Raw genomic sequence first — 24,982 nt, forward strand, 5'->3', positions numbered from 1 at the left:
TACACCATCTATCTATAAAATCATGAAACCTGTGTCTGTCTGTATGTCTGTATAATAACTGTCCGCGGTCACTGTCCGACCTGTCCACTTGGCGTGTGTGTGGCCAGTGTGCCGGGGATGTGTTGTGACGAGTGGGAATTCGTCCGGAAGGACGGTTGTCCACGGATGTCTGTTTCTGTTTATCTGTGGGTCTGTGGAGGACGAACCGATTCTGTGTGTGTGTGTGTGTGTGTCTCCCATTTAAGCCCATGTGTACTGTCACCAACATGATCCACATTTAGTGGATCAGTCTTATTCTACAATGGGTATTAAAACAAATGGATGGGGCATGCATTCCCCACTTGCATCTAATGTACATTCAACTTGCTTTGTTCCCGACTTGCGTCCTTCCCAACTAGTAGCATATACTGTACAGGAACATTCTCATTCTACTACTACACCAAAATGTAGGATGCCCTGACACCACCCATTAAAAGATTCTTTCAAAACTGGCCTGAAAAATCATCTATCAGGAGACCACAAGGGGAGATAAATTCAACTTCCGACAGGAAGGAGGTGTCATTCACTGCCGCCGTGTTTCCCTTTTCTCCTTTGTACATAAAGTGTTTTGTATTGGTTGATGACATGCATCATTGTGTTATTTCTTTACGCTGATGTTGATGAAATGATTTTTATTTTTGCCTTTTTTTGTGTTGTCCATTTTAGCCTTAATGTCATACTGTACCACGTGCTGTTTTACACATCTCTGACTAATCAAACGTTTCAGCAAAGAGACAGATGTGGGTGATGTGGGAGATGAACAGATCAATAATGCTTTGAGAGATCTAAAATGAGTGCACAAACCTGGAAGCCTTCAGGACCTCTGGGACCCATAAGACCGGGTGGACCGTCAGCACCTGGGCCTCCCTGTCAGGACACAACAGAAGGCGTTCAGAACCACAGTGGAACTGTCATGGTTAACACCGTTCAATACGGTGAATATAACTGCTTGATATGTGTTCAAGTTAAGCCCAAACCACACCAATGCAACTAGTCGCAGCTCCTTGCAACAAAACAGTTTTAAGACTTGAGGGACGATTCAAAACATTTCTTCTAAATCTTAGTGGTTTTCTGAACAACGTATGATTCTGTATCAGGGGTGGCACTGTGGTGCTCAAACTCTTTAATGTCAAGGACCCCTGGAATGATGTGTATTTGACCACTGACCCCATCTCTAAATATTATGTATCAGGGACCCCCCAAAAGCAAAGATTGATTTACAAATGTTCGCTTTAAAAAGTATATACTGTATATATTCAAAGATTTTCATGATTTTTCAAAAATAGCAGATACACTGTTCAAGCTCACAGCGCTGCACTCTGTGTCGTGCTATGAGCTTGTATATCTGCTATTTTTAATGGATAAAGTATAAAATAATGGTTAAATCAAAGCAAATCTTACATGGGTTCCATCGGGTCCAGGAAAACCTGGAAAACTCTGAAAGAAATACAAGCAAATTTAAATAAGAATGACAATTAGCAGACAAGAGGTGTCAATTCGAGGGATGTGAACTTTGTGTGTGCCTGCGTGTGCGCGCGCGTGTCATATTACCCCAATTTGGCCATCTTCTGAGATAAAAACTGGCTCTCCTTTATGACCTTTTGGACCATGAGGCCCCTGAAAGAAAGAAATATAAAGAAAGATTATTATTATTATTTTATGCATCTACAGTATGTGAGATGTAAACCAAGGACAGGGACATGCAAGTAAAGATCGGGGTGGGATTTGAAACCGACAGTGCATTAACTGGATGAGACACCATGCACCCCAGGAAATGACACAGTTTAATATGAATTAGTACTATCTATCTATCTCTAAATGTGCATTTAACTCACATACACACACAGACACAAACATGCACAAACGCGCGCAACCACACACACGCACGCACGCACGCACGCACGCACGCACGCACGCACGCACGCACGCACGCACGCACACACACACACACACACACACACACACACACACACACACACACACACACACACACACACACACACACACACACACACATTCCTGCATTTACATGTTCTGTTGTCTATAAAGGCCTCATGGAAAAGATAAATGCACACCTGCCAGCATTGCATATGCATAGTTTATTTGATTGCATAGCTGCTACATGAGTTCATGCACGCAGCTTTAGGTTGGAATTTTATAGATACATAGACCTTAACTGAAGGACATTCCATCACCCTAGCATCTATCTATCTGTCTGTCTGTCTGTCTGTCTGTCTGTCTGTCTGTCTGTCTGTCTGTTGATCTACAAGCTTACAATGTGTTGCAATGCGACACATTGTAAGCTTGTAGATCTGCTGGTACTTTAAGCACATTTTGATGCCAATACTTTTGTATAAGTTAATTTTGAATCTCTACTTCTACTTGTAACAGAGTACTTCTACAGTTCCACTTTTACTTAAATAAAAAAGAATTGAGTACTTTTTCCTCTGTCTGTCTGTCTCTCTATCTCTCTCTGTCTTTCTCTCTATCTCTCTGTTTGTCAGTTTCAGTCAGTTTTCTTCCTTACATCTCTTCCAGGGCCTCCGGGAGGTCCTACTCCAAATCCTGGTGTTCCGGATTCTCCTCTGGTTCCGTTACATCCGTCTAATCCTGCCAGACCTCTAGAGCCGTCCTGACCGGGGTGACCCTAGGGAGACAGCAATGAGCAGGTTATGGAAGTTTGTTGTAGTCTTCATCGAGTCCGACAGCTAAAGGCTCTGGTAACACTAGAACATGGTGTCTGAGGTGTTGACTCTTATTAGCCTTGTGTTGCCAGAGACACGAATCGGCCAGTGCAAAATACATTTGCCCTCAGTGTGATAGAGTCTGGCAACGCAAGGCTAGACTCTTATCTACGTAAGTGTTGTTTGAGAAAGTAGACAAACTAACGGGCATTACATCAACAAATTAGTGCATCTGGTGAAATCGCAATCCAATCTAAAGTCTGTGAACACCATTTAATGTTTGGAAGTGTCACACTGTAGTAAAATTGTACAAAATCAGTAAAGACCAGTATAAGTGTGGGCAGAGTTTTGTTAGAGGCTGAGAGGGTTAGGTGAACTATATGACCATTATTGAAATTAAAAAGAGACATCGAGACAACGAGAACTGCCTTAATTAAGATACATAATGTATTTGACATGAGTGTATCTACTGTACAGTAAGTAAGCCAGAGTGGATACTGACTAGAAAGTCAGTATCCGCTGAAATGGAGCGTACCACCTTCCATCAGCTCCCAGGATGTCTTAGTTCTCAAGCAGTGCTACTCATACACGCTGAGTTGGTGGTCCAATGGCGGGTGTTTTATCAATAGAGCTCCCCGGTCAACAGTATGTGTATGAGTGCTTATGATATACTCACTGGTACGCCATCAGTTCCTGGGAACCCTGGCACGCCCATAGGGCCCTGAAAAAGACAGACAGACACACAGATGTATTGATTGACTAAAGGACAAGAGGTTTAGTGGCTGACCCTGCCTATGGGCCACACAGGGTGGTTCCTCCTCTGGTGTCAGAGCAGTGTCCTACAGAATCATGTGCCACTGTGAGGAGAACCGAGCTCCCCAAGTCTCTGCTCATGAAGACCAAATCAGGACCTGGGACTCTCACCTTGTCCCCTTTTGGTCCGGATGGGCCCTTCAGTCCAACGTGGCCCTTCTCTCCTTTGGGCCCTGAAGGGCCTGGACCCCCTTGGAACCCCTCAGGTCCAGAACCACCGGCTGGTCCCAGTAGTCCATGACGGCCCTGTGAGAGAGAGAGAGAGAGAGAGAGAGAGAGAGAGAGAGAGAGAGAGAGAGAGAGAGGGAGTTGAATTATTATTATCACTGGTTAAATTCAATAATTCAATAATTTCAGTGCAATCATTTGATTGAGTTGAGTTGAGTTGAGTTGAGATCAAATCAGTTCAGTTCAGTTCAGTTCAATAGATACACAACACTATTAAAGCTAGTGGTTTAGTCAGGAACACTCACGTCAAAGTAGATTTAACCATTTATTGCATAAATGTAATACAGTTAATCTTGGTGTTAAAGGGCTCCGCGTTCGGAGATGTTCCCTGAATTTTGTGCATGCTTTTTGAGCATGCTAAGCAAAACCAGTGAAAGCAAAGCAATACCCCCCATAGGGATACAATAGCAGAACAATAGCAATACATTGACATGTAACTTAGTCAGACAATCACAAGTATTTGAGCCAGACTGATTGTGAAAGGTGGAGGCTGGGGTGGAGGAGGAGGCAGCTAGCAGCGAATGTTCCGAAGCTTCGGAAACCAAGCATAGGTAGAGAAAGCAAGATGTATTTAAAGGAGCCTTCTCTACTGATTGAGAGCTTTGATTGGAGTATGGCAGTCATGTGACATAATGACCAGCAATTATGAGAATGAGGAATGAGAACAGAGCTGACTGACAGCTGACTACACCTGGGCGGGACGACTCCCGTGTCCTGCTTAAACTAACGCATCGCTTCAATTTCGCGCTGGTGACAAAGTGACACTGTACGCGTTGGGGGGATATTAGCAGGTGCACAGGTGGAGTTCTAACTTCTAAATCACCTTTCCATGACAAGGACCTCCAAATATCCATAGCCTCTGGCTGCTTTGTTGCAAAATGGCTTAAAAGAAAGAACAAAAAAAATATATGTTTTGCTCCTCAGAGCACAGGTCTCTGTGACGTTGCCTACCCCGGGCGAGCACAATTCGGAAGGCAGTCATAGCCAATTGGAATGGGATCTGAAGAATCAAACTCATACATATTGATAATTTATGACCCCAGAGATAACGTGCAGCTTCGCACCGGGTTGTGAGCTTGTAGGTCGGCTATTTTGTATTTTCACTACTCGTTTAGTTTTCAAATTTATGGAACTTCATAGATTTTTTTATGAAATTACTTGGAAAAATCATTGCATTATTTTATTTTTATTAATGAAAAGCTTAGCTTTTTGGGGATTGTTTATTGAAAATGTTTTTAAATAACAATAATTAAAAAAAAAAAAAAATAGTAAACCAAAATTTTGAGGGACCCATACAAATATGTACGGGACCCAATGGGTCCCGACCCAGTGTTTGGGAATCACCGGAAAACATGCAACTTAGAGGTAAATACCCCTAAGTTATAACTTGCACCCTGCGGGGCCCTCCTGTACTCCCAAGCGCTCTATGCCCCACTTCTCATCAGGCTTTTCAATTACACACTGTCATCTTGCTGTGATGAGGGACTTTATGAGCCGGGAGAACATCTTCCTTTTACAAATTGCTACGAGGGGAAGAAGCCATTTTGTTCTTGTGTCTTTGGACTGTATGGGTTGTGTTTTCGGATGCGAGGCGAACAAGCCCGGGCGGAACACCCCATTTGTGGGTTCCCTCGTAGAAAGGCGTTGTGTGCAATCACGCTTCACAATCATACTGGGAGCTCACGGGGGGGAGACAGTAAAGAGGTTTATGTGGGCATGCAATGGCCTGTCGCCTGACATGGTGGTCTGTGAGTGAAAACGTGAGTGCAGGAGGCAGCCGAGGGTTACTGTACAGTTTGTAAATCCCCCTCCCCCCTCCCCTCCCAAACAAAACGGTACGCTTCTGGAATTAGTTTATAAATGACTACGTTTCAGCAGATTAACCAGCTTTGGATGTTTCGAAACTATCGCCGAAATACAGTCAAGACCATTGTTGAGGTTATTTTTCTGTACTGTATGATATGGCAGGACAATAATTCTCTGTTGCTGATTTGAGTACCCGCTGTACCTGATGCTAACCACAAGAGGGCAGTAAAAAGATGAGAATACAGCAGCTACAGGTTAGATTTTCTCTATACCGCACTCTTTCTTTCTATTTTGCTGCACACGCACACCACAGCTTAACCCACTGACAACCCATTATTAGGTCATATTTTAAAATCAGTGGTATAACAGGGCAGAGAGAGGAAAGGATGATGGATGGATGGCTGGAGGAAGGAGAGAGGGGTGAAAGGAAGGGGGAGGGAGGGAGGGGCAGATGTGTGCGGGGTCAACGACGAGTCAGACAGACAGACAGACAGACAGACAGACAGACAGACAGACAGACAGAGAGACAGACAGACAGACAGACAGACAGACAGACAGACAGACAGACAGACAGACAGACAGACTTTATATAGCCTGAGGGAAACTGAGGTGTTATGCATGGCAATACCACAGTAGAGGCATATTAACTGAAACTGTCTGTTAAATAGACAGACAGACAGACAGACAGACAGACAGACAGATACTATAGAGTAGGGGTCTTCAACGGGGGTCCAGGACCCCTAGGGGGTCGTCAGAGTTACTATAAGGGGTCCTCCAAATCTTTGAGTGATAGAACGTTTTTTTTTTCTCCTTTTTTTATATTAACCACTTGAACCCCAACGTCCATATTCGGAGAACTTTAGCCAAAAATAGCAGATCTACAAGCTCACAATGTGAGCTTGTAGATCGGCTACTTTCGGCAAAGAGGTTTGGTGTAGAGGGTTTATTAAGTATTGACGGTTCAAGTGGTTAAATATCTGAAAACACAAATTGACATGAATCCACCAAAATAGACTGATGACTGTGCTGTCAAACAATGAAACGATATGGAATCTATGAACAGGTTGTGGGGGTCCCTGCTTCATCTCTCTCTCAACTAAGGGGTCCTTGGCTTGAAAACGTTGAAGACCCCTGCTATAGATCGATGCATAGTATGACGGAATGGAATTTCCTTCGGGATCAATGAAGGTCTATCTACACAGGTCAGTGTGGACTGACCTTTAGGCTGCGTGCATGAACTCATGTAGCAGCTATGCAGTCAAATAAACTATGCATATGCAATGCTGGCAGGTGTGCATTTATCTTTTCCATGAGGCCTTTATAGACAACAGAACATGTAAATGCAGGAATGTATGTGGTGTGTGTGTGTGTGTGTGTGTGTGTGTGTGTGTGTGTGTGTGTGTGTGTGTGTGTGTGTGTGTGTGCGTGCGCGTGCGTGCGTGCGTGCGTGTGTCTGTGTGCGCGCCCCTACAAAGGCAAAGTGCAGTAACTACGTACAAGAATTTCACTAAAAAATTGGTTTAAAAGCTGATCAGCCAAATGAGATAAAGGCATAAAAGTGATATTACACTGATTGTATATTTGTTCTCGAGCTAATTGTTCATCCCCCAATAACATGAAGGCTAATTTGACCTTTGGGCGACACAAATAAGTCGGCGTGTCTGAAAACGTAGTTACTGCACTCTGCCTTTGTAGGGCACTTATCCACAAACTCATTAGTACAATCTTAAGTTTAATTCCTGTCCAAACCTTAATAGTCTAACCTGATCCCAAAACTCAAACAAGAGATAGAAGTGCAAATGTTCTCACATATGCACTGCACACGCACGCACCTGGTCCTATTCAAAGATGAGCTCTCTGCCTGAAGACATGAAGTCATTTAGCTAAACCAGAGCTCTAGCATTGGCAACACAACACACCAAAACTCCCTTAGTAACACACTAAAACACAAGTACACACTGAAATTCAGAGCCAAACATAACATGATGCTAGTCACATACGTATTATCATTATCATCACTGTATTGTAATGTGAGCGTGCACCAATGCACAATAAAGCTATAGTCTAGCGTTGCAGCTGGGTGTCCGCAACACAGCTAAACCACACATTGTCGTGGAAATCCATAAAATGGATTATGAGCTCTTATTAAAAATTGGGATAAACCCTTTAATGCAGACGCATTCTGGATTCAGTCCCCAGCTGCCTGCTCCCTGCCAGTGGTGTACTTAAAGGGGCACTCCACCACTTTTCAACCTATGTTCATATAATTGATCCTCACTCAAAAATACCTTTTTTTTTTTTTTTTTCCAGAGGAGGGCTGTGGGCAGGTCATAAACCCATAGTCTTGTGACATCATCGATTGCCAATCCAGTTTATAGAAACTGCAGGCTTTCTATTCCTGAAAAGTTGCAATTTTAAAGTGGAAGCCATTGTTCTCGCGATAATAAAAATATTTTTTTTTTCCCCAAAAATATTGATAATTTTTTTTTTTTTGGAAAATGATGATGTCACAAGACTATGGATTCTGAACTTCCCACAGCTCTCCTAGGAGACTTGGACTAAGTAGAAAAAAATTGTGATATTTTATCATGACCATTAGTGAGGACCTATTATATGAAGACAGGTTGAAAAGTGGTGAACTACTCCTTTGAGTACTGTACTTAAGTACAACTTTGAGGTATTTGTACTTTACTTGAGTATTTCAAATTTCCAATAGGCTACTTTTACTTCTACTCCACTACATCTCAGGCAAATATTGTACTTTTTACCATTTGAAAATAGCCGATTTACAAGATCACAACATTGTGGGCATGTAAATCTATTTTCAAAAGATTTTTAGACATTTAAAAACTTGACATTGTGCAAATTTTTACTTTTGTTACTTTCAGTACATTTTGACCAATACTTTTGTACTTTTACTCAAGTACATATTTAATTCTGGGTGTTTACAACACACCAAAATACCTATGAGAGTGGAATCCGCATTCCGCCAATGCATTTCAATGAGAATGGAGCGTTCTTTGCAGAAATCCTCTACTGGCATGAAACCGCTCCATTTGGTGTGTGTGCTGTGCACCCTAATAGAGTATTTCTATATTGTAGTATTGATACTTTTTCATAGGTAAAACATGCTTTTTTCACCACTGCTCCCTGCCTATAGAGCCTCAGGGCTGGTGCAGTGTTAATGACAGGGCTGTGTGGGCTGTGGGGAAGAAACAGGCGACTGCAGGAGCTAACTGGGTAATAGCTAGCATTCACACCTGGTTTCACCCGGGGTAAATATGCACAGGTCCCACAGGGCGTCTACTTTCTCTCATGTTGTACCTATTACTTCCCTCTCTCTCTCTTTCTGGGTCAGCGACCGTCTGACTTTAAACATCAACTTTGACTTGAACTCGTTCTTCCTTTCTCTCTGTCTCTATCTCTCTCAATTGGCAGTTCACCGCTTTCTACTTTTCAGTCTCCACCTCTCTGTATCTCCCTTTCGCACATTGGTCCGGCACTGGCCGTCCATTATGTCGCCGGCCCAGCCCCTACCTTGCGCCTAACCAGTCTTTACCATAGTTAAGGTCATAGTTAAGGTGTAGTGTGTGTTGTTTCTCTTTAAGTGGTCCCCTCTAAAGAGCTGTGTCTGTGTTCGCGCATATAAGTGCTCCAGCAGAAGAAAGGGCACTTTGAAAAGGTTGCGAGGTCGACCTCGTCAAAACCTCGGTTTTATGAACACACGTTGGAAATGTGTCTTGCTGGTATCTATACTTTTCAGGTAAAAAGGGGGTCATTTTGCAAAGGCCTCCTCGCGTCCCTCTGTTCGCTGCCTGGTGTTATATAAGAGGTCGAAGGTTGGGTGTTAAGTAAGGTGAAGAAGAATGTTTTACAGCTATTCCCTGCTAATATCAGCCAAGTAAGCTAACCCGTTCTTAACTCTCTACTTTTCTATTACGGCAGGCAGTTAAAGATACAACAATCTATGTGTTTTATGTCCTACCGCCCAGGTTGGAGCCTGGGTGTCCTCAGTGAGAGACCAACCATCATCAATCGCTCATCCAAGAAGTCATTCCTGCCTGGCCAGCGGGATATATTGTGCTTATGAGCAGTACTAGGCGTCATCAGGGTGTACATTTGTCAATGTAAGAGTAGGATTGGTTACAATAATGTTTTATTCATTAAAATAAGTCCTGGATTGAAGCTTTAAATTCATTAAATTGGTGTCTATGCTCTAAATGAAACTAAAAACACCTTGAGTCACCAGGATTGAGAGTATTTGTGTCTGCCATTTATGCCGAGTGTCAGGTTTAATTGGGTTTTGTTCAAGAACACTTTGATAAGTACCTGTTCTCTTTTTGTCATGGACAGTTAAGACGAATTACAAGACTAGTCAAGGGGGGACAAATAAAGAACCAATCAATAAAACTGACCTTTTACAAGAGGAGTCCTTCTGGACTGTGGGGTCTACAGTATAACATGATGTGACCACCGAGGGGCGCTCAAGGCATCCTTCCACAGACACCCCCAGCCACTTCACAGAACTATTTGACAAATTTCTAAACAACCTTTGCAAGGAAATCGTTGTTCAAGGACATGGAAGAATGTCAACTGATTCCTTCACACAGCTGTACATTCCTGGCTGGTTACCAAACGTTTTAGCTTGTGACCCAAAAGAGAAATAGTTTGCCCCGGGACCCCAAACTAGTGAAAACAGTCGATCTATAAGTTCACAACGCAGTGCAAAGATGAGCTATTTTCACTAATTCTTAAACATTCGTTTTCTAATTTATGGCATTTCTTTGATTTTCTTTTTCAAAGTATTCATTAAATTACTTAGAAAAATCATAACATTCTTTTTTTTTTAATCATGAAAACTGCTTTTTTGGTCATGTTTTTTTTTTATGTTTTGAAATTAAAAAACTAAATTTAGGAAACAAAAAATGAAAGAACCCATAAGAAATGTGTCCACAACCCACACAGTGTTTGGGAAACAGTACTCTATATGGTCTTCTTGTCTAAATAAACCGACAGAATAAAAAAAAGAGTATCCTTTGCAACTGCTGATGTTTCCAAACTGTTCCTCTTTGGGTCAGATAAAGTACAGAGTTCAGCGAGCATTAAAGTATAACTAGTATTATGGCTCAATGTGCTCTAGGAGCTTATAGAATAGAAGTCAATAATGGTTTGAAGATGAGGGCAATACGACACATAAAATGTTAATATTGTCATTAACTAAGAGACACTTTAAGCCCTGCCAGTCTTTCACCAACGTGTCTCATCCTCAGCCTCTTTCTGTTAAACCACAAACATCCCATAATACGTCCTGATAATAATGGTTTGAAGAACCCAACATAATCCATCGCTATCCTCCTAAAGACTTCACCATCTCATGCGTTTTCGCCCGATCCTGTCTTTTCTAAATCTGGATACCCATCTTTCAGTGAAACTCCCCTCAAATCATGATGTCAACACACACACACACTCGCACACACATACATACACACAAACACACACACACACGCACACACCCCAGCGAGCGACTACCTGACAGCACAACCTGAAGGTACAGATAATATGACCAGGAATGTAGTGCTAGGTGTAATTACTGGACCAATTATCTCCTTAAAACTGCTCTCCTGTGCCATGCTATCCACTGCGTTTGTCTAGGGCGCAAATACATTCCTTTGCCTGGGGTTACCTTAACACCAAGTGTGTATACTAACATGGCGCCGCGGGGAATGGGGATACAGGAGATGTCACAATAGTGCATATAACCTGCAGGAAAAAGCTGGGCCCTTTTTAAATAAATACTGTAAATGACACCACTTATGTGCTTAAAGATAAGACAAGAACCCTTCTTCTTCCACCCACCCCCTGTTGTTCTGTTGTTGCTAGATTAACCACTTATGCACTTAAACCCTAAATACTTGGCTGACCAGAGTCCCCCAGGGCTCTAAACTTGAACCCCATCTTTTTTTTCTTTTCTTGACTACAAGAGCTGTATTTTCGTCCATGCCATACCCCGTATCCCTAAACTTCTTTAGCTGCGCTACAAGCTCACAACGTGTCGATGTAGATCGTCTATTTTAAGTATTTTAAAATGTTTTTCAAAATGGTAAAAAAAGGCAAAGACGTTTAGGGATAAGGTTAAAGGCATGGACAAAAATATAGCTGAAAAACTGTCTTGTCACAACGCTTTCTGAACTTGTAGGTCGTATGACGAATAGCGAAAATAGCCATTCTACAAGTTTGCACAGCGACACAATGTTTTAAAATGGTTTAAAACATCGCAGTGTTTAGAAAATCTGCCCAGAATAAGGGTGCCAGGTTAAAAGACGTTATAAAGTGTAGAATGTAAAATGAGTGCTGTCTTTTCCCACGAGCACATACAGTACAGTACAGTAGCCCCAGGTCGACAGATGTCACCAATAGGTTCACACAGAACCTATAATGGTGTCATCTAGCATTTCTATGATCTAACACCCAATATTGTACCTCCGAGCCCTCTACTCTTCCACCCAGTTCTTCTCCTCTTTCATCCCTTCTTTTGATCTTCATATGAAGAGCCTACATGTGACGGACGAGTGTGTGTGATAAAGGTCAGTTTATGCTTTGAGCGACATGTATGACACGTCGCACTACGTGTGCGCTTTGAGCAATCGTACTGTCTGCAGCATTCATACCGTCTAGGTCTGCATAAAACGTTAACAAGTGAATATGGTCTCCTGCGTCTCTGCGGTAGCGCAGCTTAACCTGTCGTTCAACACATATCGTGCATAAGCATAAATCGACCACGATGATGAGCTTTAACCCATTTTGGGGCGGGAACCTCATTTTTTAACTATACCTTCTTGTTGTTATGTACAGCATATACAGTAGCAACATAATGTTTTTATTTATTTATGTTTTAATTTTTGAATAAATATGAATACAAGTTTTTCCGAAAATGTAGGTCAGGATTTAAGGTGTTTTTAGAATCGCCCATAGTCCTAAATGGGTGCTACAGGTACAACACGTGTAGCCACAATAGGCATATCGCATAATTAGATTTTTTTTCATGAATTATGAGCAAATCTCTTGTAAACTTTACACAATCTAGTTTGTACGCCACCATTGTATAACGCAGTTTAATACAGATTTAATTGATTATAAAAAAAATATGTTGAATTTTGTATTTTATTTTTTCATGTTGATTCGTTGATAAGAAAAAAAATAACTGCTTCTCAATTATTCGATTAACCTACAGTACATGAGCAAGATTAGGACGGCTGGTTCTAAATGTCGGCTTCGATATATTTCCGGTTAATTGCCCAGCCCTGTATCAGCTCCAATGCCATCTCACACCCTCAACACACTCTCCGCCCTCTCCGCTCGCTCTCTCTCTCTCTCTCTCTCTCTCTCTCTCTCTCTCTCTCTCTCTCTCGTTGGCATCGTTTGTCAGAACGTCCATGCCAGCCAGTCGAGGCTGGCTTCTGCCCGGCTCGTTTCCAACACTTCCATTCCTCATCAACTTCCAGTACGCTGGTCAGTTTGTAGGTGCAAATCCCCGCCGCTACAATGAGAACAATGGAGGCCCATTCTAAAGCAGATAAGCTCCGGGGACTTACTGCTCCCGCCGCGCAGACCTCACTTCCTGGCTGGGAGAGAGAGAGTCTGCTTGGGCAGACAGAATCCACGGGCGCTGGCGCGCCTGAGCGCGCGAGCGTGCGTGTGTGCAGAGGTGAAAAAAGTGTTTGTTGTATTTTTAACTTTCCTACAACTGCCTTCTAAATCAGTAGTTCTCTAACGTTTTCGTAATTTTTATTCCTTGCGAAGGCTATTTTTATTATTCAACACAAAAATTTCAAAAATAGCAGGTGTACAAGCATGCACCGTGGCACGAAGTGACACGCTGTGACACGCTGTGAGCTTATATAAAATGACACAGATGCTTTCTCGGTTTGAATGGGTTTAAATGAGTATCCAATACCACAATGTAAACATACTGTAAATTTGTTACGAGTAAAAGTAAAAAGTATAATATAGATGTATAGATAGTGGAGTAAGTATAAAGTATTGGAAAATAGGCATACCCAAGTAAAGCTAAATCACCATAACATTTTACTTAAGTAGAGTACTTAGTAAATGTTACTTTATACCACTGCGTGTGTGTGTAAGTCTGTGCACGCGTGCATGTGAGCATCGCGTGCGTGGGTGCCTGTGCGTGCAGACACTGGTGTAAGTCTGTCGGTGAGGGTTAAATATACACCCGTATGTACACACTCAAACGCGCACAAATGTGAACGCATGCAATGTCCACATAAACACTCGTACACGTGCACTTTCAGGCCCCCCGAGGGGTTTAGTGGGACCCATTGTTCGGCGGGCTGGGTGTGCCAGGGGGAAGATTTTAGCTGTCACACCGCGTGCTCACTGGCGGACGGTGATGGGAGCGGGGGTGGGGAGGGCTGGGGGTTGGTTTAATCAGTTGGGGGATTTGGGTTTGATAACCCAATTATTCAGCACACATAAACACATACACACACACACACGCACGGGCGGGCAAGCGTGCGTGCGCGAGAGAAGTGTGAAAGCGACCTCAAACAACCTCTGAAAAGAGTAAGCAGAGAGAGAGAGGGAAAGGATAAATGCTTTGTTATTTTCGGACATTTTGGAATAGAAGTGTGAATTCTGACTTAAATACAGCTTCAAATTTGAGTTCTAGCCATTTAATGTCAACGTAGTTTGGCTGTGAACAGTTGGAATAGGGGTGTGACAGTTAATAGAACTAATCATTTTCATTAATTAATGAAGACATACCTTGTGTAAAAAGTACTATTAAAGTATTAGTTATTACTGAGTAGCGAGTGAGAAAAAAAGATCTTCCGAACGTAGCGAAGCAGACTGAGTCCCGGGCTAGTGTCTCTGTACTTTTTTAACCGTTTTATTTATTTATGTCTACACCAACTCTCTTCGCCAAAAATAAATAATTCGCCACCTACTCTACAAGCTCACGAAGCGTCGTGTTGAGATGCCGACGTGAGCTTGTCGATCTGCTATGTTTGGCCAAATATGGATGCTGGGGTTTTTCACGTGGTTAAGGAAAGGAATGATAAAGCTGCGGTTCTCCAGTCCCTCCCTGTTATCACTTCCACTCATCTGCAAGCACATCCAACCGCCTTCATTTATCATGGCCCGTTTGTTGTGGCAAGCCTAAGTTATGACACCGCAGAGCCAAGATAGGGCACACAACACAGAGATGGATCTCACTGTATCAGCATCGCCATACGGGCCTCTTTTCAGGATGCAAGTGTGTGTGTGTGTGTGTGTGTGTGTGTGTGTGTGTGTGTGTGTGTGTGTGTGTGTGTGTGTGTGTGATGTAAAGATAGCAGCATTGAACATGAGACGATAGGACATGGCATTCCAGTATAAAGGCTTCCACCATGTAATGTTAGTAAGAGATAGTGATGTGAACACAGGAATACTTCTGAGAGTGTGTATGGGCATGCGTGTGTTCATGTGTGCATGTGTGCATGTGCGCATGTGTGCGTGTGTGTGTGTGTGCGTGCGCGTGCGTGCGTGCGTGCGTGCGTGCGTGCGTGCGTGCGTGCGTGCGTGCGTGCGTGCGTGCGTGTGTGCGCGCGCGTGTGCGTGCGTGCGTGTGTGCGTGGCTCTCACGTGGGTGCATGAAGGCGGGTGACGTGACGGCACCTCAGTAAACATGACTTTCATTGTGGGTCTATTGAAGTTTTTTACAAGGAGATTCCCTCTGGTGGAAATGATCCTTGTTAAAGACCATTGTAAAACTAACTTCTTCCATGATGAATGCACACATAAACTATGCATATGTGTGTACACACACACACACACACACACACACACACACACACACACACACACACACACACACACACACACACACACACACACACACACACACACACACATAAAAGTAAAATGGACTCAGTGTAAATATGGTCATTGTCCAGTGCCTCGCGGACAAGTCTTTTTCCCAAAAGGATGACTCATATGTGCCGCCATGGCCTCCAGGCAGATTAGCAGATTAGCATCATTACCTATCAGCAACCACCAATAAAACGCCAGAGAATCTCCCTATATCTCTTAAAGGAACACTTCAACCATTTTGAAAATGTGATTGTCAACATAAGGTCGTACCATTTCTTTCCACTCGCTCTGTGTTTCAGAGGTGGGCCGTGGACAGTGCCTACCAATCCTATCATCAACAGTAAGGATTCCAAGCTAATAGAAACTACAGCCTTTCTGTTCCTGGGAGGTTAGTTAGTATGCTTAGATAGAAGCCATTTTTCTTGCATTAATAAAACAATAAAAAGAAAAAAACCTAAGGGTTGCAATCTTATCAAAATTATGACATTATTAGGCATTTTCAAACCACCCACAGTCCACATCAGAGATAATTTTGAAAAAAGGCAAAATGTTCCTTTAATCACGCCACACTCTCCTTGTTACGAAGGCTTTCCACATCCTCTGGCTTGTTACCTTCTAAGTTGGTATAACACCTGGATTCCCATATATGGAGATTAATATCATCACATGGATCTCCATATATGGAGCTGGCTGAACCTCCACGTCTGACATCACGGACTCCAGATATGGATATAGCTGAGTCACTCTGACATCACAGGAATGACTCGACCCACTCAGCGAAGGGTATATAAAGGCCTGCATTCTCCGGGCAAGTTGAGATCCAACAGCGCTCCCCAGGATCTCCTAACAGGACTCCCCTCAGCACCGGACACTACCGGACAACAGGACAACAAGACACCGGACACTGGACAATAGGACACAGGACATCGGACACTGGACTATAGGACACAGGACATCGGACACTGGACAATAGGACACTGGACAATAGGACACAGGACATCGGACACTGGACAATAGGACACAGGACGTCGGACACTGGACGATAGGACATCGGACACTGGACTATAGGACACAGGACATCGGACACTGGACAATAGGACACAGGACATCGGACACTGGACAATAGGACACAGGACGTCGGACACTGGACGATAGGACATCGGACAATGGACAACGGACAACGGACACAGATTCATCCATGATTCTACCCTCAAGACATCCAAGGACACTTCAACCTCAACCAACTCATATTCAGTTCCCAAGATATCTGGCCTTACAACCCAGATATCTTTGTACCGCACAAACCTTCGACTACCTTGACCATATCGTTAGACATCCCGGTTTAAGTCCATTCAGACACCACTGTGGCGGGTCCTAGTTCCAACCCTTGAATAACAGTCCTTATTTAGTAGTATTTAACATGGTCCTTCGATTAGCCGGATCAAGGGCTTACCACAGTAGCAGGATGTTAAGAACGGCCTGGAAGGGTGGTCGGAGGTGGTACGGAACAGCCAGGAAGAAGACAGCTAGCCGAACAACATATCAGCGTCCATCGGGGCGACATGGTTCAGAAGTAGTTGAGCCCTTAATTCCACCAGGGCAGGAGGGCCCAGGTGATGATCAGCGTCCATCGGGGCGACATGGTTCAGAAGTAGTTGAACCCTTAATTCCACCAGGGCAGGAGGGCCTAGGTGATGATCAGCGTCCATCGGGGCGACATGGTTCAGAAGTAGTTGAACCCTTAATTCCACCAGGGCAGGAGGGCCTAGGTGATGATCAGCGTCCATCGGGGCGACATGGTTCAGAAGTAGTTGAACCCTTAATTCCACCAGGGCAGGAGGGCCCAGGTGATGATCAGCGTCCTTCGGGGCGACATGGTTCAGAAGTAGTTGAACCCTCAATTCCACAGGAACAAAAGGGCCCAGGTGAGTATCGGCCCTCATCGGAACAGGAAGGCAGTGGAGACCACCCATCATGAAGATCAGGACTTCCATCTGAGTTGCATCAACAGAGACCATCTCGTCAGTCTGAAGATCACCCATCGAGAAGCATGGGAAGATCAGGACTTCCGTCAGAGGCAACGGAGACCATCTCAGTACATATAGAGAGTGAAGAAGCAGCCTAACAAGGGAGTATCCACGTCGGACAGATCATTCATATCGGAGACCAGCAGCAGCAGCTGTTTCATTCAGAGAAGCCTAAGAGTCCTGCACTGACCAACTGACGGAATTATCCTGTTCAAGCCTTCATATTATTGACAGATTTCTACTGGAAATCAGGGGGCGACTGTTACGAAGGCTTTCCACATCCTCTGGCTTGTTACCTTCTAAGTTGGTATAACACCTGGATTCCCATATATGGAGATTAATATCATCACATGGATCTCCATATATGGAGCTGGCTGAACCTCCACGTCTGACATCACGGACTCCAGATATGGATATAGCTGAGTCACTCTGACATCACAGGAATGACTCGACCCACTCAGCGAAGGGTATATAAAGGCCTGCATTCTCCGGGCAAGTTGAGATCCAACAGCGCTCCCCAGGATCTCCTAACAGGACTCCCCTCAGCACCGGACACTACCGGACAACAGGACAACAAGACACCGGACACTGGACAATAGGACACAGGACATCGGACACTGGACTATAGGACACAGGACATCGGACACTGGACAATAGGACACTGGACAATAGGACACAGGACATCGGACACTGGACAATAGGACACAGGACGTCGGACACTGGACGATAGGACATCGGACACTGGACTATAGGACACAGGACATCGGACACTGGACAATAGGACACAGGACATCGGACACTGGACAATAGGACACAGGACGTCGGACACTGGACGATAGGACATCGGACAATGGACAACGGACAACGGACACAGATTCATCCATGATTCTACCCTCAAGACATCCAAGGACACTTCAACCTCAACCAACTCATATTCAGTTCCCAAGATATCTGGCCTTACAACCCAGATATCTTTGTACCGCACAAACCTTCGACTACCTTGACCATATCGTTAGACATCCCGGTTTAAGTCCATTCAGACACCACTGTGGCGGGTCCTAGTTCCAACCCTTGAATAACAGTCCTTATTTAGTAGTATTTAACACTCCTTTAAAACACTTCCTTAACGAAAGCACTTAGAATAAAATAACAGAGCGGCGTCTACAACTCAAGCCATAAGTTTAATTGTGTTTGTCTTTGTATTTTACAGTCAGTCTGCCACACATTACATGGAACTGGACAATTAAACGCAAAAATGGTTCGTTAAACTGGACCATGTGTTACATGTGTTTAAGAACTCTGCGCTCCACCCTCGCACCTGTCACATCTGTATGATGATTTGCCTCACACACACATGCGTGCGCACACGCACGCACGCATGCATGCACTCTTTCTCTTAATCTCTCTCTCTCTCTACATATTTGCCATTTGTTTGAGGTGAAGGCAATCATAGCCAATCAGGAGGGAATATGGGAAATGGGACAGATCCATGTTGATGACATGACTTTACATAAGTACTGTATGATCACAAAGCTCCTAAATACTCCCCCAGGGTTCTGTACTGAGCACCATCCTGTTTTCCCTCTACATCAAATCACTTCACCAAATATAGCGGATCTAACAAGCTCACAGTTAGTCACGTTGTGAGCTTGTTAGATGGGTTCGAATATTCACAGATTTCCACTGAATGTTCCAATGCTACTGTAGGTTTCATGTGGTTAAACGGCCTATTCTGTCTTTCACCCAGGTGCTTTGTTTCCACTCATTAGGTATCAGTGGGGTCATTTGCTGTCCCACGCTGATGATGTCATAAATACCCCTGGAGTTTTCTCAGCTGTAGACGGTCGGTTTCTACGAGGAAGTGACCTATGAGGGGGGAGTGGGGGGTGGTGGGGGGGGGGGGGGGGGGTGGTGGGGGGGGGCTGAGGGGGCTGTGCTGTAATGGCCGTACTGGATTTGAACATCCATTGTGGACAATGACCTCTGAAAGGGTCAGGTGGAAGCTCTAGAACGTATCAGGTGGGACACCCCGGGGGCGGCCGTAACTCAATGGTTAGGAAGGCAATCAGAAGGTCACTGGTTCACCACCACCCCATGTGTAGAAGAGTCCCTGAGCAAGACACTTGACCCCTAACTGCTCTTTGCCGGTGCTGTATTGATGGCAGCCACTGCCCCTATGTCAGGGGTCTTCAACACCCCTAGGGGGTCCCCAGAGTTACTACAGAGGGTCCGCCAAATCTTTGTGTTTTTTTTACTTGAACCCTAGCATCGCTAGACGCTAGAACTTTGCTAGAACTTCAGCCAAAAATAGAAGATCTACAAGCACACAACTCGCTTGTAGATCTTCTATTTTTTGATTTGGTGAAGAGGGTAAAAAAGAGAAGACCAGAGTGATTAAATGTCTGAAAATACACATTAACATGAATCCAATAAAAAAAAAAAAAACAGTGTTGTAAGAATCTTAATTGTAACATATGGGCTGTTTTACTTGAAAACCGACTTAACAACATCATTTAACAACAACTTTCAGATGGCTGATATTGAGGTAATGCAGATGAACCCTAGCCCTCAGACAAAACAGATGAAATCTGTCTCAAAAAACAATTATAATGCCGAGCTCGCAGATGTAAGATGAAACACAGATGAAATCTGTCTCAAACAACAATTATTATAATGCTCCTCGGCTCTGAGTTTTCCTATGATCTCATCTCATCCTTGGCATTTTGTTTGTGTTCATGTTGGCTACGTTGTAAAATGTAATTTGAAATGTATGAACGCTTTCATTCATTACATATGCGACCCTCTAAATTGATCCCATCACAGTCATTAAAATGTTCTTTTTTGTGTGTAAAATTCCATTTGTTAAATAGGAGTTGCCCTATAGATCAAAAGATGTAAAGATAAAGAGTATGTATGTGACAATAGGGGAGAAGAGAGACAGAGAGGCAGGCAGACAGGCATAACATGGAGGTAAATCATGTAGGAATACTATAGGAGGAGATGGTTGTTTAGTCTCACAGGCCACAGGGTTACATGTGGGTTGATGTTAACTTATAGGGTGGTCGGTGCCTTCAGGAATCTGCTCCCCTTTCAGAGCGCTCTGGTTTTGACGTCACAGAGCACCCTGATATCAATCAGACTAGATGCTCATTGACTAATATTGCCATTCCACCTATTTCAAATGAATGTTAATTCATTCCACGTCTAAACATGCATGATTATAACCAGTTTTGACATTGCGTGTTGTTCAAACAAGCTGCAACCTTCGCATTTTGGAATGACTTTCTCCTCCATTGTTCAGACCAGCGGTTCTTAAACAATGACCACCAAATTGTTATGAATGTGATGGTGGAGCGTACTTCCAAACACATCTTTAATAAGATTCTTATTAAAGATGTGTTTGGAAGTACGCTCCACCATAAGATGCTCTCTCTTTACGTGTTAGCATCAGCATTTAACAGTTACAGTTTAGGCTAACAATTACGCTAATCTCCGCCAACCAATATGTCTGGGGACTTTCATTTACATTGACATAACCTTAAACCTCAGTAAGATAGCGGCGTATCTGTTTTGAACATATTGAACACTTTGAATGAAGACTTTTGAGTCTACAAACTGACTAAGTTAAAGCCATACTGTGTAAGATGCCCAACTAGTGGTCATTAGCCCTATAGCAAACCGCGGTCGCGTCTTTCGGACGTTTTTCGTACCTTCAGACCCCCGCGTCTGCCTCCACCTCGCTGAGATCTATCTTTTAAGGGGTCCCTTGTTCCTGTGCGTTCAGTAATTCCAGAGATACGGACTCCTTCACCCTGCCTGGTAGGCGAAATTACCTAGAGAAGGGATGGTACAAACGGGCGACAACAAATATGGCTGCCATAGCGACCCCACTTCAAGATGCGCTGTGATTGGCCGGCAGTTGTATAACCCTCGCTGTGATTGGCCGGTAGTGTGATGACGCAATTTTGGCGCGAGATCCGGTCCACGGCAAGGATCTCAGTTTACATACAGAGAAGGCTTTACAGGCTGAAATTCACGGCGCGGATCTTCTAAAACTTTTGTGATTTAATAGTTAGGAGAATTTTAAGATTTGTTTTATAAAAAAAGTTACATAGTACAACTTTAACTAAACCCTACCGAATATATTTCATTCACTGTACATCAAAGAGTGAAAATATTCAGAAAGACAGGCTTACAATGCACAGCATTGCGAGTCGTGAGCTTATAGTTCATGTCTGCCTACTTTTTGCGGAATGTTGGCCTATTATGACTTGCCAAGAATAGGGACGCTAAGGTCCATGCATTTAAGTCAAAATATGTCAAAGTCAAATCATGTAATAATGCTAACAATAATTCATCACCAGGTCAAATGAAGTAAGTCTACAAGAGGCGGTGAAGAGACCAGGATGGAGATGGTTGACAAGAAACATCAGGACTGAGGGGTAAGAACATGTGGGTCACGTTTATGAAACCATGTCACGTTTTACCTCCTGCATTCACAAAGAATGAGGTTGAGCGTGTGTGTGTGTGTGTGTGTGTGTGTGTGTGTGTGTGTGTGTGTGTGTGTGTGTGTGTGTGTGTGTGTGTGTGTGTGTGTGTGCGTGCCTGCGTGCCTGCGTGGGTGTGTGTGTTTGTGTGAGTAACTGTATGTGAGGGAGATTGTTCCAGGTGTGTTTATGTTAGGAATGAGATTCCTGCGGATTTTGTTCATATTGCACCCCATGCATGTTTTCTATATCTCTGTGTGTGTGTGTGTGTGTGTGTGTGTGTGTGTGTGTGTGTGTGTGTGCGTGCGTGCGTGCGTGTGTGCGTGCGTGCGTGCGTGTGTGTGTGCGCGTGTGTGCGCGTTTGTGTGTGTGTGTGTGTGTGTGTGTGTGTGTGTGTGTGTGTGTGTGTGTGTGAGTGCAAACACACACATGTGCACACATATTTGTGCTAGCTTAGTGTAATTGTGTATGTGTTCGCATGTAGCTTGCATGTATTAGTCAGCATGTGTTTGTGTATCTTTTGTGACATTATGTGCCTGTGTGCATGTGTGTGCATGTGTGCCTGTGTGTGCGCGTGTGTGTGTGTGTGTGTGTGTGTGCACGCGTATTGTACATGTGTGAGACGCGACATAAGACTGCTTATCTCCAGTCGCTCCCCGACTCTTCTTCAAAACACAGACAGGCTTTCCAAACACTAACAGCTGTGTGTCCCTCATGGGCCTCTGTACTTTCCACTGATAAAAAAAAAGAATGTCCTGCCAGTGCCCACCCAAACACAGGGTCACACGGAATGTTTGGAGAGAACGGTTACCACGGTTACAGAGGACCTGGCACCGTGTCGGAGGAGCCACATCAAAAGCATCGTAACATTATTTCTCTCTAGGATTACTATTATTTCAATCCTTTGCTTCAGTTAAGATTAATGAAGGATAATTTTTAGAAAGAAGTGAACATTGCAAACCTAGCGCTGCGATGCAATTTGGATCGTCTATTTACGCTATTTTGCATGCCACCGTTGCACAACAAAGTAGTTCATAAAGGTCATTAAAATAACTGATCTGAAAGTTCACAAGGGTGCAGTTCTAGTGCATTGTAATGTGTGGAGTTGGAAAGAAAAAAAGGGGAGCCAAGTAGACCCCCTAGGGCAGTGGTTCTCAAAGTGGCTTCCAGGGACTCTGTGGGTTCCATTAGGGGGGTCTAAAATGACCCATACATGTCTGTAACTCTGACGGGTCCATTTGGTTCCATTTGTACACTGTCAGAGTTAAGGGGAGACCTTGAAATGTGAAAGTTTAAGAAACAGTGCCCTAGGGGACTTCAGTCAATAAAGTACAGTACAGTACAAGGTTTACGTGCGTGGTTAAGGGTTGGACGGGTCTAACCACCAACTGGCTGAGAGAATAGTTTAGTCAGGTGTAATCACTTGACCTAATGAAAATTAAGAAAGAAGATAATACAAATAAACTGTGTGATTTCACGAATCCCTTGCCCGCTTTTGGATGAAGGTGTGTTAATCTAACATAAATTCTGGTGCAGCATTCGTTTGGAATTAAAACCCTACATTGGGCACCGCCGCGCTGACATTGTAATCTGTATTTGGGTCTCGAGAAGGTTTCCATGCAGTCGGCTGGTAATTATTTCTCCCAATCTCTTTGTTATTCCATACACACGCTTGACAGATGAGTCAAACATGTGTATGGCTAAACAGAGACAGTGAGAAATACACGCGTTTGACAGATGAGTCACGTTAATAGTGCCTGGACTTCTTCAGATTAGCAATGGCAATTAAACATTATCTAATAGAGCAAACATGCAGAACTGAACCCCTGATGGTTTCTACTCAACTAGATGTAGTGTGTGTTAGTTTGTGGTTGATGCCTATCCACAAGTTTCCGATGTCCCATTGTGCATGATCTACAAGCTCACAACGGTCAAAACTGCGACGTGACGTGAGCTTGTATGTCAGCTGTTCTCAGCTGTTTTCTATATGCTATGCCGGACGTGTCCCACACACAATTCTACAGTAAATTCTGGCGGAAACAGGAGGATAGGTAATTAGGTGCCATGCATTGTGTGCAAGTAGCCTACGTCTACACTCACAGTATATCTGTGTGTGTGTGTGTGTGTGTGTGTGTGTGTGTGTGTCCTCTTGCAGGATCTTGATGCAGACTAAAGGCATGTTTTCACTACAGTTCCGGAATTTTTCCTGCAAAATAATTAGCATAATCATTTTCAACTTGCCGGGAGTTTTGTTTTTTGGGTGTTTTCACATGAGCAAAAATGCTGGCATCGCCATAAAATACATCGTTTTCACTACTAAACCGTCACGGAATGAAAATCCGTGTTGCCAGACTTTGCGAGAGAAATAAGCAACCAGGTGTACGAAAATAAGCCCCAAAAAGTGATATTATCTAGGCCACAAAAGCAATTTAAAACTATAAGCATCGCCACATCAGCTACTTGACAATTACCGATCTAAAAGATCACAACAAATAAAAAGCAGCCAGAAACGATCAATACATACAAGCAACTTTACGGAAATCAAGACCATAGTCGCTTATAATTAGCAAACATGGCAACCAGTGCTTACCACACCGTCTGCGTCTGGACGCTTGGTCGCTTGCTTAAAGCAGCAGCGAGTCACGTCTGTTCGTCTCTCCTTTTCTCTCTCACCAATGGATTTAACAAGTTACAAGAAATATTCTTCATGAAACAACACATGTGAACCTTATGTGTGTCACATAAGGTTCAGAAAGGATGCAACGTGTTGCACATGTGGGATTGTGGGCTTGTTTTTTTTTTCTTCACGTCACCGATGGATGCTGGTCATCCACTCGCTCGCTGCTCAGTAAAACACTTTACGACGAGAAACTATTAACTAATGATGCCGCTCTTTGAGTTGGTAGCTTCCAACTTTCATCACAGCATATAGGCCAAATGAGCGCATTGTGTCTCACTCAGACAAAAAATAGGCTATAGCACCGTAAAAAAAGTTGGTAAAGATTCCAGCTTTTATCACATTACGAGC

The 24,982-nt window shown here is 43.6% G+C and overlaps 1 protein-coding gene across 1 annotated transcript in view; it reads right to left on the reverse strand.

Annotated features, from left to right (window-relative positions):
- col4a6 (collagen, type IV, alpha 6) overlaps positions 1-24,982 on the reverse strand; it is a gene marked incomplete at its 3' end in the record, with an annotated part of 186,762 nt that overhangs the window by 48,320 nt on the left and 113,460 nt on the right. The window contains exons 4-7 of the mRNA XM_080741566.1: positions 3,648-3,782; positions 3,400-3,444; positions 2,567-2,686; positions 844-906 (exon numbers count right to left, since the gene is read on the reverse strand). Of these exons, the coding sequence (XP_080597692.1) occupies positions 844-906; positions 2,567-2,686; positions 3,400-3,444; positions 3,648-3,782 (363 nt within the window). The remainder of the gene's footprint in view (positions 1-843; positions 907-2,566; positions 2,687-3,399; positions 3,445-3,647; positions 3,783-24,982) is intronic.

This window comes from Nannobrachium achirus (genome assembly GCF_963921795.1).
Source record: "Nannobrachium achirus genome assembly, chromosome: 14".
Taxonomy (NCBI): domain Eukaryota; kingdom Metazoa; phylum Chordata; class Actinopteri; order Myctophiformes; family Myctophidae; genus Nannobrachium; species Nannobrachium achirus.